Source organism: Panulirus ornatus, chromosome 62 (assembly GCF_036320965.1).
Source record: "Panulirus ornatus isolate Po-2019 chromosome 62, ASM3632096v1, whole genome shotgun sequence".
Taxonomy (NCBI): Eukaryota; Metazoa; Arthropoda; class Malacostraca; order Decapoda; family Palinuridae; genus Panulirus; species Panulirus ornatus.
In genome coordinates this window covers 12,799,747-12,815,127 of record NC_092285.1, presented here as the reverse complement: position 1 = coordinate 12,815,127, position 15,381 = coordinate 12,799,747, and the positions used below count along the sequence as shown (strand labels likewise).

The following is a 15,381-nucleotide window of genomic DNA, read 5'->3' as shown; positions in this document are numbered from 1 at the left end:
CTGCACTATGTGATTGGTCTTGAACATCTAGAAGAAACGTAAGTTATCAGATTCGTTGTTTTACTACTTTGTGGTCAAAAGTTTGCCAATGGGTATTTGATATTTTCTGTGGAAAGAGAAGGGATAGTAGGTTGGGTTGAAGTAATTTCTTTATCCTTTTTAACTAAAAAATAACCTAAGGAATTTAATCCAGCTCATCTCTGCCTAACAGAAGTACCTTACATTGCTTGGAATAATAGAATTCCTGCTTTTAGACCACAGATTTAGAGGTTGTAGAATTTTACTGATTGGAACAATTATTAAAAGATAAATCAATAAAACCAGATAAAGTGTTGCACAGAAAGTAAGTTATTAATGTAAAAGTACAGAGTTGTAGTTGGGATGTTGTGTCCAGATATTTCTCAAGCAGCAGTGTTGATTTCCTCTGCAGTTTGGATAGTCATTTCACGTAGATTGCTGAAATATTAAACTCAGAACATATGTGATGTGTGTGACAGACCCTTTAGATATGACAGAGTTCATGATTAAGATGATGGAGATTTTGATATTAATTGATTATCAGGATGTGGTATCCCTAAACTCTGAATACCCCTGAATAAGAGCGAATATTGTGGAGTACACTTGAAGTTTCAGAGGATTCTTATGGAATTGGTGAGATACATCTGCAATACTCTAGAAGATTCAGTCTGCTAATTGAGTTTATGTTTACATCAGCTGTTTATTGATTTTCTGATGTACTTTTCTTAGTCATTTCCATGATCTTCAATTGAATGATGTGATGGGATAGATACTTTCCAGTCTCTGCAAAAGGGGAAGTTTTAAGGTGAAAAAAATATCATGAAATGAAAGAGCATCATGTTAGGCCTCAGCTTGCTTAAGGAGAAATAACAAACCTCTAGTGAACGTGTACTATGTTAGGAAGTTATTGGTAAGTGGTACTGAGTTTGGTGTTCAGAAACTTGCTAGGCGTCACTTAGGCCTTTTGATATTTGCATTCACCCATCTTTTTACTAATGCCACTTCTGTAGGTAGCCATCCTCGCTCCACCTCTCCGTTGTTTGTGAAGATGTATGTGTAGTCTCCTGATGATATTTCATATGTAGTTTATGATGATGTTCACTCTTTAGGGAAACCCTTTAGGTACCATTTATTTTACTTAACCCTTTAGACTGATGTAGTAGTCAGATGATGATGCACAGTTCACTGCTCTTATCATTGATTAATGATTGAAGGATTCTTGCTGTCATTTAAGTTTCTAGCTTATCTAGGATACCATCAATTATCCTAAGATGTCACTAACACTCCAGTCATAGCTGGAAAGGATGTTAAATGCTTCATTTACCTATGTGTATCATCATTAAAGGTGTATATTATGCATGTTTCCCACTCTATCCCCAAGTAAGTTACCAACTAATGAAAATGTAGTTAGCTTTAGGCTGAAAACAGTTGCTGTAGTATTATTGCTTATTTTTTTGGTAATAGAATAGGTATTAGTGAAATTAATTATGTGATCAGTTAATAATTTGCATAATCTTTTATGCATAATAAAGTTTATGGAAATATGGTAAAATTACAAAGAAATTACATTAATGTGTACCAGCATTATTATATTTCAGATTTACACCTGAAGTGTGATACAGTACTTTTTGTACTTCATTATAATTAAATGTCTGGCATACATTTATATGAAATTAGACATGGAAAAAACACTCATTATACACAAGCCATCTGCCTGCCGAAAAAGATGGCATTATTCTCATCTTTTAGTTTTTGTAGGTGATATGTGTATGTTCTGTATAGACTTATTTCTTTTTGTACATGTTCGCTATTTGTCATGTCGATGAGGTAGTGGCAGGAACAAAGAAATAGCCTCGTTAGCTCATGTCAAGCTTTCATATATAATGCACCAATAACTAGAGCCCCTTATTCTCAATCAGGTCCCACAGATCTTTTTGTGGTTTCTCCTAGCCACTTTACATGCCCTGGTTTAATTCATAAACAGCACATCATCCCCTGTAAACCACATCTCTCCAGTTTGCTTTATCCCTTGCATGCGTCACACCCTCCAGCATGTTTAGGCCCAAAGCCTTCAAAGCATCTTTTTCTCCATCCTTCCACCTCCTCCATTGTCCCCCCCCCCTTTTTTTACTTGTTCCCTCTATTTTTTGATACATATACCTTCTTAGTCATCCATTCCATATGTCCAAACCATTTTAGCCTACCTTTTTCAGCTCTCGTACACGTATAATATTTTTATAATTCTTTTTATTTTTTCATGCACAGGAAAGAGTACCTTCAGATCATTTGTATGGATTAAGGGTAGGTAGTAATTGATAGGCAGCCACCAACCAGAGAGATATGGTACTGATACTACCCACCTAGATATCAGGAGGGTTAGTGACGACTGCTAGCATTTCATTGGTTGTCAAGTGGCACTTCTCTGACCCAGGTAGCTGTCTTTTCTTTCTGCCTCACCCACACATGGACTGCTGGCATTCTGTCCACAAACGTACACTGTGTCCTGCTTCTCACACATAACATTTAACATTTAACTCGCAGAACTCTACATTTTTCTGCAGTGAACATTATTTGCCTTGTAGAAAAATGATAGAAGCAGTCGGTAGGAAAATTTGATGGGAGCATTCAGTAGAAGTAGTATGTAGGAACATTAGGTGGGAGCATTGTGTAGTAGTTGGTTGGAACATTAGGTAGGGGTTTTTGAAAATGGTGCTAGAGTTGCCCTCTACCAGTGGCCTGTTAAAGGCAAAAAAGTGGCATTGGAGTTCAGTTGTGGAGACTTTTGCCATGGCCACCCCCTTGAGGAAGTTCCTGAAGGGAACAGGCATCAGAGATGTAGATAGGTAGGTTAAGGGCAAAAACCACTTGCTGGTGGAACCTTTTATTTGAATGATTTATTAAGAATAAAGTAAGCACCAACACTTGGTAGGCTCACTAGCCTGCCAACAAGGGTCTTGTCCCTAGATGTGGACATCCCTGGGTTAACTTTACCCATGTTTCAAGCTGTCACAAGCTAAGGTAAATGTCTGGTTCAGTAATACACTCTTATAACTAATTTATTTCCATCCTTATCTTTGCTGTACTTTCCTGTTCATGCATATAAGAGAAATATGTGATAACCTCAATTTATACAGAAAAAGAAATATAAATAATTTCAAGAGTACCATACCCACCACTCGTCATTCATCGGTCCATCAGTTTTTTCATAACCTGTGATTAAGAAATATGGTAAAAACCTCTAAAAAAAACCGTTGAGGAAAAAGTTTGAGACAGTTAACTTTGATTTGGAAAATACTTGTATGATATCCAAATCTATAAAAACATAGGGCAAATGAGAGATACAAGGAAATAGCATAACAATCACAAAGAGAATAAGAAAATATTTTAGAATTAGGTGAAGAGTGTAAGAACTAGAGGACAAATGGAGATTACAGTCCAGAGGGATTTTTGACTGTATAGAGGGAAAGATAAAACAAAGGAAGTGAACTGGCCCAGTTAGTAAGAGAAATCCTGATGTTTCAGGATATTGTGGTAGATGCCATTCTGGTAATACATAGTGGGACAGGTTGATGTGGGAAAGGTCATAATGGGTGGTGATATTGTATGGGCATAGTGGTGTTTATATTCTACAATCTTTCAGAGTAAAAGAATTTATTTTATAAATTATTTTTTTTTTCTGTTATAAGCTTTTTCATGTGGTAGAAAAGTTGTCAAACAATTTTGACATTTCCAGTAGCTACCCATGTCAAAAAGTACATTTACCATAGCATCTTTTTACGTTCATCTTTTAGCTATTGAACTCGTATTGTAGTAACTCTGAGAGAGGGTTCTGTCTCTTTCTGCTTTTTCCTTCATTTAGAGGTTCATCATTGATCTCATGAAATTTTTTTTATTATTTTTCGTTGTTATATTCATCAAAATGAAGATGGTTCAGTAGAAAGTACAAGAATTTCTTATATTTGTATTTAGGAACTGCTATCTGTTTTCAAGTCAGTAAACTACTGTTATTGATTTTCTTATGAATCAGACATATGAGTCATTTTTGCCTGGTTATTAACAAAGTAAATTTTGCATTTATTGAAGTATGAATAAAGATTGTTTCATTTAAACTGGAGATTTTTAACAATGTCACATTTTCATTCACTGATAATTGGGCTGTCTCATCCATAGAAGTATTAGTGTATAATTTCTGAAATATAATAAAAAGTATATCTTCTTGTTTTTGTACTAACTTTTTTCTTCCTTTCTTTCAGGTTTATAACAAAAGATAAACAAGGAACTGAGACAAAAACCACTACTGAAACATTTTTGGGAAGCAGCCCAGTGCCAGGGCTCAACAGTGTTTACAGTGCAGTCAATGTTTGTGTGATGAGGTCTGGTACCTAGCAGATGCCAGATGATAGTGAAGCAAGTGAATATAGCAGACTTAGCTAATCTGTTTTAGTAGGTATTATAAGTGGTAATTACAATGTCGCAACTAGATCAGTTTACCCCTCTTCTTGGGACTTCGGACACCCGCAAGAAGATTGCCCTGGGCACCGAAATCATCAACTACTTAGGACTACCATCAAATACCATTGAGTGTGATGACATTGGACACTTTATTGATGGTCTTGTACCCTGGCTTCAGAGCAGCAATTTTAAGGTATGTGTTGTCAAAGCAGTATTATTAGAACTGATAACCTATACTGCATTAGGCCTAAAAGATAGTGGATTATGTAGCTGGTCTTAATAGCTCATAAAGACACTATAGAGGCAAAAGTTATAACCCTCTGAGAAAGCAGTGCTGATGTAGTCACTTTTTGCACTACAGATTGTTTGATTACTGGTATTTTGTATTTCATGAACCCTCACGCCTCATGAGATCATTGGTTTTAGTGTCTACATTTTTTTCAGTCAGTCTTTCTCAGTCAAGATGTTTGGAGAAGATTCTGTTTATTCCATGTTTCTTTGAATGGTTGGAGAAGTCCCTGAATATGGATACAGTAAATATCCCCATTTATCTTGCATTAGTACATGCCATTTAAATGTTGTGAAAGAGTCTTTCCATCCGCTTACCACACCTCGACACGGGCTGTCTTATGCACTATGAAGATAGAGGTACCTTCTACCAGCTTTAGCCTGATAACTGGAAGCTGAGGATCACCCAATGTATTGTCGGGTATAAATCACATACAGTGATCTTTCTTATTTTCTAGGAACTATTGTACTATTGCTAGACCTATTTGGGCACCTTATGGGAACTGGAAAGTGCATGCCAAGGATAGCTGAGATCAATTGAAAACATATTTTGGTATCCCATATAGCCAGACACAGAAAGTTGGGCATTCCAGACCAGATTTTCATCTTGTATCCGTGTTTCTTTTCAGGCTTATACTGAAGCAAAGAATGAATTATATGGATAAGTTATTTTAGAGATCTCTCAAAATAATTTTCCTGGCACATACTCTGCAAGGAACAAGCTGGTGGATTAGCCTTATACAAAACTGAACATCTTCAGTAGACAGGAATATTGGAATTTGGCTGTTGTTTCTATGGTCTTTTGACGTAGTTCCTTTTATCTTTTGTAACGAAAGATTCAATTGATATAATTTTTAAGGAGTTCACACTATATACCAGGTTTAATTTTTTTTACATATATATATTTCTTCTTTTCTTTCATACTATTCGCCATTTCCCGCATTAGCGAGGTAGCGTTAAGAACAGAGGACTGGGCCTTTGAGGGAATACCCTCACCTGGCCCCCTTTGCTGTTCCTTCTTTTGGAGGGGAAAAAAAAAAAAAGAGGAGAGGCTTTCCAGCCCCCCGCTCCCTCCCGTTTTAGTTGCCTTCTACGACACGCAGGGAATACGTGGGAAGTATTCTTTCTCCCCTATCCCCAGGGATAATATATATATATATATATATATATATATATATATATATATATATATATATATTTTGCTTTGTCGCTGTCTCCCACGACAAATATTGTTTATATTTATGATACTACAATATCAGTTGTAGAAATTCTTTGATGATTGCTGCATGGATTTGAAAGGGAATTATGTGCACTGCTTTCCATAATGAAATCCATTGTTTATGTTCAGAACTTTAAAACTAGGTAGGGTAGGCCTACTACCCAAAGATCAAAATTCAAATGATGTGTCATCTTACTGTATGGACAGCTCAGCTGGAGTTTGACATATATTTTCAGTTGCTCTATAGCAAGAATAGGGAATCCTGAACATATAAAGGGATCCAGTGATATTCAGGATTCTTTTTTTTTCAAATGTGAGAGATCTAACCTTACGTATGTTGTACTTGAAAATCATGTTATGATTATGATTTTGCGTCCCCAAAGATATCAGCTTGTTTAACTCTAAGCAGGCACACAAATTTCCTGATGCTTCTGAAATATGGGCGCTTTTCAGGAAAAGGGGAAAAAAAATTTCATCTGAGATTTAAGAACATATGAGAATAAGAAAATAACTAAGAAATAAGGGAAATGGGCCTCAGTTTTCCCTGGAGAATTACAGTCTCATGTTGAAAGCTTATTTCTGAGATAGCTGTAAAGTTCTGCATGGCCTGATGTCAAAAAATGTTTCTCCTGTCACCACCTCATACATATAAAGTTTTGATCCGGTTGGTTCTTTTTATCATCAAACTCATTATCAGTTGAGACTCTAGACTCATCAGTGGTTTGGGGCTAATACTACTCAATGTCATCTACATTTAGCACTCTGCTGTAACATCCTCCCCATGCCATGGCTGAAGAGTACTGGAGAATTCATACGTAATGATAATTATCCCTTGGGATGGGGAAGAAAGAACACTTCCCACACATTCCGTGTGTATTGTAGAAGGCAACTAAAAGGAGTGGGAGTGGGGTGCTGGAAATCCTCCCCTCCTATTTACTTTTCCAAAAGAAGGAACAGAGAAGTAGGCCAAGTGAGGATTTTCACTCTAAGGCTCAGCCATCTGTTCTTGACGTTACCTCGCTAATGCAGGAGATGGCGAATATGTATGATGAAAATAATAATGATAAATATATTAATGATAGTGATCATAATAATGATGATAAAGATTGATGTGTTGTCAATGGACTGAACCAGAGTGTGTGAAGCCTCTTGGAAAGTTCTGTGGTGCCTGGTTGTGAACAGGGAGCTGTGGTTTCAGTACATTACACACGACAGCCAGAAAGTGGATGTGGCCTTTCTTCGTCTGTTACTAGTGCTGCCTTGCTAACAGGAGAAACGGCAATCATGTATGAAAAAAAGCAATATTGATTACAGTAGTGAATGGTGGTCATAGTAATAATGATATATAGGCTTTAGCCATCTTTGTTATCACACAATCATATTGAAGAACAGTCCAATTTTGCTCAGTTTTATGCAGAGTACATGTATATCTAGGTGTAGAAATGAGCATGAAAACTGTGTGCATGAATGCATGAAAGATAATGAAGTAGAAATAAAAGAAACCATAAATGAAAGGTGTATGTGTGTGTTTATAAGAACAATAAATGTATGTCTGTCATCTGGCAGACTTGATTGAGAAAGGATTGAGAAACTATGGAAGCTAGTGCTTGAGTTGTAGAGAATTTTTGAAAGGAGAAAGTTGAGAGTTGATGTAAATAAAAGTTAGATAATGAGGTTTAGCGGAATTGAGAAAGAGTTTGGTTTAAGTGCAAATTTAAATTGAGATAACCTGGAGAAAGTGCATAGTGTTTTACATGTGTACTTTAGAGTGAATATGACAGTGGATGAAAATGAAACTAAGGTGGCTAAGGTTAACCAAATGGAGGGTGAGGTTTCAAAGGTCATGGGTGCTTTGAGGAGTGTGTAGAAAGAGGTCACTGTTTGTGAGGACAGAGATGGGTAAGTTTGATGTTTTAGTAGTCCCATCAGTGCTGAATGTATGCAAGTTAGGGCTCTAATGTAAAAACATAGAAGAGGGTGAATGTCTTGGAAATTCAATACTTGAGAACAATATGCTGTGTTAAGAGGGATTATCGAGTGCAGAATTATATTGAGGGAGAGGGGTGTAGTAGTATGTAGAATATGTTTGAGAGAGAGATGAGCTGGGTGTGCTGAAATTATTTGGATTCATGGAGAGGATGAGTGAAGAGAGATTGACAAAGAGGACATATCCATCAGTCATGGAAGGAGCAAGGTGGACGGGAAGACCAGGGATGAGATTGGAGAATAGAGTTAAAGAAAATTTGAGTTCATGGCACTGTTAGTGGGCTAAACTAGGGTATATGAAGTGGTAAGGGGAAACCATAGAAAAGTCTTTGGTGCTTGGCAGTGGATGGAAGGCTTTAGGGTCTGTTAATTTTTGTGTGTTTCCGGTGCTACCTTGCTGAAGTGGGAAGTGATGAACAAGCCTGAAAAAAATTTGATACATTTTGTTCTTAAATTAGTTACCTCTCAATCATTGTTGAAAGTTATTGCATTTCATTTCAAGAACTAATCATCCATAAAATTTATTGAAAGAGAAATGGAGTTTTTGAAAAAAAAATCATTTTGCTACTGTTGTAAAACCATATTGTTAGGTTCATTTTCTTGAGTAGAAATATTTATAGCAAATCTTCACATCCAGTTTTTACAGCCTTATTTTACATCCATGTCAAACTTGCCATTGAAGTTTATCTCATTATTGGGTGATTTTGGCCCATCCTTTGCTTGTTCCCATAAGTGATCCACACCTAATGATATTGAATCTGTTTTTATGAAATTGAAACTATGACTCATTTTCTTTTTGCTACTGTAGCAAATGTGTCACAGCCTTTATTATAGGTAGCTATTCATGTTAAGAATTACTATTTGCTTGAGTTAGATAAAGGGAAACTAAATGTGATTTGTCTAAAAGGTACAGAAGTTTGAATTTTGGTTTTCATGTGAAAATGCCATTTCTGTCCCATTAAGCAAAAGAAATTTAATGAAACATATGTTGAATGCCACATGAAAAGATTTTGAGTTTTTGTTCTGATATTTGAAAATAGAATCACCAAAATAATCCCAAAATTTTATTGATTTGTAATAAGTGTAATTTAAGAGTTTTGATGATTAGCCAGCTTTAAGCATCACAGAAGTGTGAAGGTCAAACTTGCCCTTTCCAAGCCAAAGTCACCTCATTTTCCCTATATAACTTTGACCACATGCATTTCAATGAATAATATTTTTTTATTATTAACAAAGAAAACCATGAGATCTTTTATATGAAGTAAATCTGAAGAGGTTATTATTTTTTCGGTCTTTGCCACATTTTTGTAATACTGTTTGTCGTCTGTCTATCGCTGATGACCTGTTTCCTTCCGGAAACTACCATCAGTGGGATGGCCACAGCAAAAGTCTCCACTTATCCCTATCCTTACATGCCTCCCTTCCATGCACCATTCTACACATTCTTCCTTCATTTCTCTCCCTCCATTACTCTTCCATTCAATTTTCCCATGTCATTGGTGAGCTTGCTCTCACAGTAACCCCTCTAATTGTACTATCACACTCTCCTTGTAAACTCCCCTTCTTGTATTCTTTTCACAAGCCCAAACCACCTCAAAGTATTACGTTTCATCCACTCTACCATTCCACAATTCATTCTCTTAGCATTCCATCATACCAAACCCCTCGTGCATCCTGTCATTTCTTCATTCCATCTAGTTATACCACATGCTCCTCTCAGGTAGCTCATTTCCACAGCCTAGATTCTTGACCTCTGTGACTCATTCCATGTTCGTTTTTCAGCTGCATTGGTCAGGGTTGGGAGGACTATGCTGTCCCTTAATCCTCTTTTCCATGCTTACTCCTCTATCCTTCATTTTTCATTCAAGGAACCCAATGACTTCTACCATGTACTTCTCTCTCCCTTATCTCCCCTTCCATATCCCCAAACGTACGCAAGATGTATCCTGAATACTGTAGATTCTTTCACCTCTTCTGGTCTTTCTATCTCCGTACCAATAACACAATTTAGTATCCTTAATTCTTTCACTCTTTAGGCTTTTCAGAATATATAATTTCTCAGTGTTTCCTTTCAAACATCAGCACATAACTTTTTTATTCACATTTGCCTTCCTACATTTTATACACATAAAACACGCAACCTTCTACAATCTTTTTCACTGACAGCAAACAACAGTATCAGCCGAACACAGGCTTATCACAAGCTACCGTAACTCACCCTCTACTCCATCTGTACACCTCTTTCCCTAGTTTTGCTTTCATTTCCCTTATCACTCCAACATGTATGTTAAAAAGCCACGGTGACATCAAACAGCCCTGCTGTATTAGGCCACAGCTATTTAGGCCCACTTATCTCCATAGAATAATCTAGTATTTGTAATGGTTTCTAGTATTGCATCTGTGGCGCCATTCAGTTTGGGTTAATATTCTAATCGCATTTGGCCATCGTGTACACATCGAGGGCATGGTTCTCGATGTGTACACGATGGCCAAATGCGATTAGAATATTAACCCAAACTGAATCACATCGAGAACCATGCCCTCTAGGGTTTTCCAAACATACTTGGACAGCCCTTTATATATATATATATATATATATATATATATATATATATATATATATATATATATATATATATATATATATATAAGGTACTGTATGGTCAGGTTGTGAAGGGTACGTAGTTTTCTGGTGGCTTAAAACGGATTCAGTGATAGGTCAAAGCTTGGTCCCAGACCCAGCTGCTGAAGTTCTTAAGGTACCAAAAGCAGTGTAGGGTATGATGCACAGCGTAGAATTCGGTATGAAGCATATGGAAATAGATACTGGCCTCAAACATCAGTAGATACGTTAGGGAAGAGATCATTGTTGTCTGCTCTCATCCTTTAAGGCAGGCAGGGAGAGCACGTGCAAAGATCTCTAGAATTGGCAGGTAGAAAACGTGCAAAGGTCTACAGAATTAAGATGGGCGGAATGTATCATGATTTACTCAACGAAAATCCTGGGAGCCATGGTTTCCAATCTCCACGAAAGTGAATACTCTTTTGAACATGACGGGAATGGAAGATTTTGTATGGCAAGATTAAACGGTGCCCGAATTAGCAAAAAGTTTAAATATCGCACCCGAATCTTAACTGTGTATCTGTACGTGTTGGAGACATATGAGCGAGACACTCTCGAGACAAATTTATTGGGCAAACAATTATGATTTGTGACAAAGCCAGGTTTTAAAGGATACGAGGCCATCGGCGTCAGTCAGTCGTTCTCATCAGAGGAGGAACAGAAACTTGGTCCCAGACCGGGGCTGTGATAGAGACCGGCTTCCAAAATGTACGTAGCTTACAAGTATTCAAGCCGAATAATGTATATGCATATTATTTATTAGTATTATCTCTTATGTAAACCAGACGTGGAATATAGCTTGTAATATAGGTCAGCGCAGTTGTTTATTGGTAGAAGTGGTGTATGATAGCGTGGTAGCGATGGTGGTGTAGGGTTAATATTGGTAACCCTATTCTACACATCCCGTTTAACCGGATTATATAGGAGAGTTGTATGCTCGTCTAGATGGGAAACATATCATATAGGTATTCAGAAATAGTAAGGTACAGTCTTTGCCTGTCCAACTGTCCGTATTTTGTGAAGTAGTCTGAGGGTGGTGGTAGTTTTAAGTAGGTTATCATGTGCGTTAACAAGAAAATAATTAGTTCTCTTGCTACACGTGAGCTTTGTTGTTGTTTATAGCTGTTAAATATTGGCAGAAACATTTTGGGACTTGCACAAGTATCAACAATGTATCAGACCAGACGTTGACTGACGAGTAGCAAGTTTGTGAAGAAAGACGAGCCCACAGAATGGACGTAAATACTCAGGTTAGGTTTAGACAGGAACTCACAAAACTTGGTTGAAATATAGACCAAGTGGTCTTTAGTGAGTTGGCTACCCCGTGACACGATACCAGCGGGTCTCACCAGCATTATGTCCTGTATTGTTCCTTCCTTTAGTTTTGTTTGACGAAGGAACTTGTGGTTGGTGTTGGGCACATTTTAGACAGCGGTGGATCGCTACTTGGCTTGCTGTGGGCTGTCTATCACAGACTTTATCCGCGTGGTATTTCATGGTGGTGGTATTGGCATGCGGTTGACCTTTAGCGGTAAGGACTCATCACGCTCTCGTCTTAAAGTGCTGAAATGCAACGACTTCAGCTTAAAGTCTTTCTCGAGGGAGAACAAGAATTAAATACCCAGTCCCTTGACGGACCAAGAGTCAGGGTATATGAGCGTGCGTCCGCTTGTTGACATGACGTCACGCCTACACATCTCTCGACAACTGTTCGAAAGCCTCAGCTTGAAGGAGAAAATGCCGACCATTTCCAAACATTTAGATGTTTCTTCAGCATGGAGGAACCATTCCTGCATCCCTAGCTTGTTTATGGTACTTATTAAATTGCTTGCGTGTGGGTAAACACGCTCATAAAGCAGATATTGGCCGTGTGCCAAGCGCAGGATGCCTGGGACCGGGTAACCCTCACCTCCCGCCCACAGCAGCACCGGGAAGCATTTCGAATGGCTCTTGACGCGTCGGGTTGTGCGGCCCTGACTCTGCTCACTATCCAGGCGCAGGTAGAATGTGCCGGGGACACTCGACGGTGGTCAGGCCCATCATACGGTTTTGCTCAAGAAGTGAAAATCATGTTCAGCTCCCAGGGATGCTGGCAATTTACCACATCAGCGGATACGCTCAGCTGAGAATATGTTACGAATTGAATTTTGCGGTGAAAGGAATTGTTGGAAATATTCACTTAGGGTCATATGAATTCCCCTACCAAACAAAGTGAAGGCGTTGTGTGACACATGACAGCTTGGGTTATTGTAACATTGTTTCAGGGGATGGAGAGATTTACTGCTGAGGTTGGGTACACTGCCCATTCCAGTAGCTAGGATAGCGCAGCCAACCCATGATGCACAAAATGTCATGCAGCTTTAAAGGGAATGTGTGGATGATTTATGATAACTATTTTCTCGTGGGTTTCAATATGCAGAGTCGGAGAAGTGAGAAGGGAGTGGAGTATGTGGCGGGGGGGGGGGGGGGGGGATTGATTCTGGGTCCAATCTTGTATTGGAGGGATGAGGGGGAGGGGTGTTATCCGCTTGAGCACGACGCTTCAGTCTGTGGGTTTTGATGGCATGACCTTTGACCTAACCCTTAAGGGTGAGGTGAAAGACCAGGCCATCAAAACCAGTGGCCTTCATGTTCAGTGAGTTTAAGTCTACACGATTTTTGTAGAAGTGTGTCATTTGTAGCCGCCGGTAGTTTGTGGTTAAGTAATTCTCCACTAACAGTGTCGTGACGGCACTACAGTACAATGTAGCTGTCCAGTCTTGCATGGAGTGCCTGTCTGATTCAGCGGGACGGATGTGTTTGCCTGGGATACCAGTCTCTGAATAAATGGTGGCTATTTTATGATTCCACAATTTCGCTCGTGTATGACGATGTTAGATGGTCAACATTAAAGGATGCTGACGAAAGACATGCAATACGGTTGTGGTATGTGGAAAGAAATCAGATTAATGATCATCATAGTTTGTGGAAAACTTTGCTTTTAAAAATCCTGGTTGATAGTTATATTTAGATTGTGGCGAAACCCTTTTTCATTTGTAAACTTAAATTTTTGCAGATGGCAGCAAAAACTCTGCCTCTGCCTTATAGATCCGCCATTGTCAAGAATACGTAAGATAATGATTTGTTGAAAATAGTTTTGTTCATAGAAACTACACTGTTTTGTTTTATGTTGGATATATGCTCTCAATTTTTCTAGGATAAAGATTTGGGTATTGGTACAGCAGGTCAGAAGAATGCAGGGGAAAGGTGAACATTGCAGAGTTAGTAAGAGCTTTCAAATCTGGCAGTCATAAGAGCTGTAAGGGGATGTGTGTGTGTAAGGCAGGCACCGAGTGATGTGTGAGCAGTGGGTGGGTTGGCGGCGAGCAAGTAGCGCCGCGTCCACACCGTGTTAGGTCAGGCACGGCGGCCGTATGTGGAATTATCTCACACGCTTGGCATGGCAGACCTTCTGTTTACTGTTCGAGTTACCCTCGAAAGTTAACTTATGATGTGTAGATATTGGTGTATAGAGACCGTCTCGTGTGATGTGGTAAAGCTAGGTTGGTTCTGTAGCGTGGGAAGTTAACATAAGTCATCCTGTTAACGTAAGACGGCCTCATATGCATACGTCCACTATGTAGCTGTCATGTATAATGCACAGAGACCAGATCCAAGTATAAACTGCCAGGCCCCACCAATTATTCCATGGTTTACCTTGACTGCTTCATATGACTTGCTTCAGCCCATTGACAACACGTCGTCCCCCATGTACCACATTTAGTCACTACTGCACTCCTCCTCCTCCTCATGTTTATTCCTTGAGAAAAGTAATTTCGGCGAGGTTGTCTCACGGGAGTAAAGTCTCGCCGAACTTCGACTCGCTCCCAAGGAGTCCATGTTTACTCTGCTAGTGACTTGCTGTAGTGCAGCCTTGAAGTTGCAGGAACCGCTGCAGAAGCGGTCTCATCTCTTGTAGTTGGTAGTGCGGTGTATATTTCGCCACTAGAAGACACTGAAGATGCAGACTGACCTCGCTCAAGTCTTCTGGAAGGCCAGATGAAGTTAACAGTGGCTGATATTGTTCCCTTGTGCCAGCTGGTGTTAGGTATATGTAACCTTCCAGTTGAGAGATTTTGAAAGAACTCTTTGTCAAACGCGCGCGACCAATCTACTAAGCTTTGGGAGACATATGTCGGGATGTGGAGCAATGCCTCAACCATCTTACCTGATGAGAGTCGTGGCAAAGCTTGGTTGCAGGCCGATGTATGTGGTAGACGAGCCTTCATAAGGAGAACATTGTTACGGACTTTTTTTTTTTGTCCTTGTTATTTATTAGCGAGGCGTGAGTTTCCCTCCGTGGGTATTATGTTGGCTTCCTTTACCGATGTATTTTGATTCCCTCAAGTTCGTTCGTGCGTTTGTTTCTTAAGACTCGTGAAAGATACGTCTTTGATGACGGTTGTCAGTACTTGGGAGTGCCTCGGGCATCAACGGGTGGGGTGGGGGAAGGTGTTGGCTTGTCTGTGTCTTGGCCGTGTTGAGGGAACAGCTCTGATGTCACGACTACGTAACCATGACAGCTAGGGTGACGCGGCCTGACCTTGGAGGGAGAGGGAGTCGCGATGGCACGTCAGGTTGTCCCGAGTCTTGTGCCGTCCGCCCCGCGAGCACGACGGCACGACTCTTGGGTACGGTGGCGAGCCGGTCGTACCCGAGGGTCGTACCATGGTGCTCACGGGGGTCGGACCGTCGTGCTCCGTGGGTGAACACGTGTCTTGCACATTGGGGTCACTTTCTCCTGACACCGGAAGGC

At 39.5% G+C, this 15,381-nt stretch overlaps 1 protein-coding gene across 10 annotated transcripts in view; it reads left to right on the top strand.

The window, feature by feature from the left end:
- Positions 1-15,381, top strand: part of chb (chromosome bows) — a 238,667-nt gene that overhangs the window by 528 nt on the left and 222,758 nt on the right. For all 10 annotated transcript variants that reach the window (XM_071656220.1, XM_071656217.1, XM_071656214.1 and 7 more), the window contains exon 2: positions 4,272-4,663. In XM_071656220.1, the coding sequence (XP_071512321.1) occupies positions 4,487-4,663 (177 nt within the window). In that variant the 5' untranslated portion in view covers positions 4,272-4,486. The remainder of the gene's footprint in view (positions 1-4,271; positions 4,664-15,381) is intronic.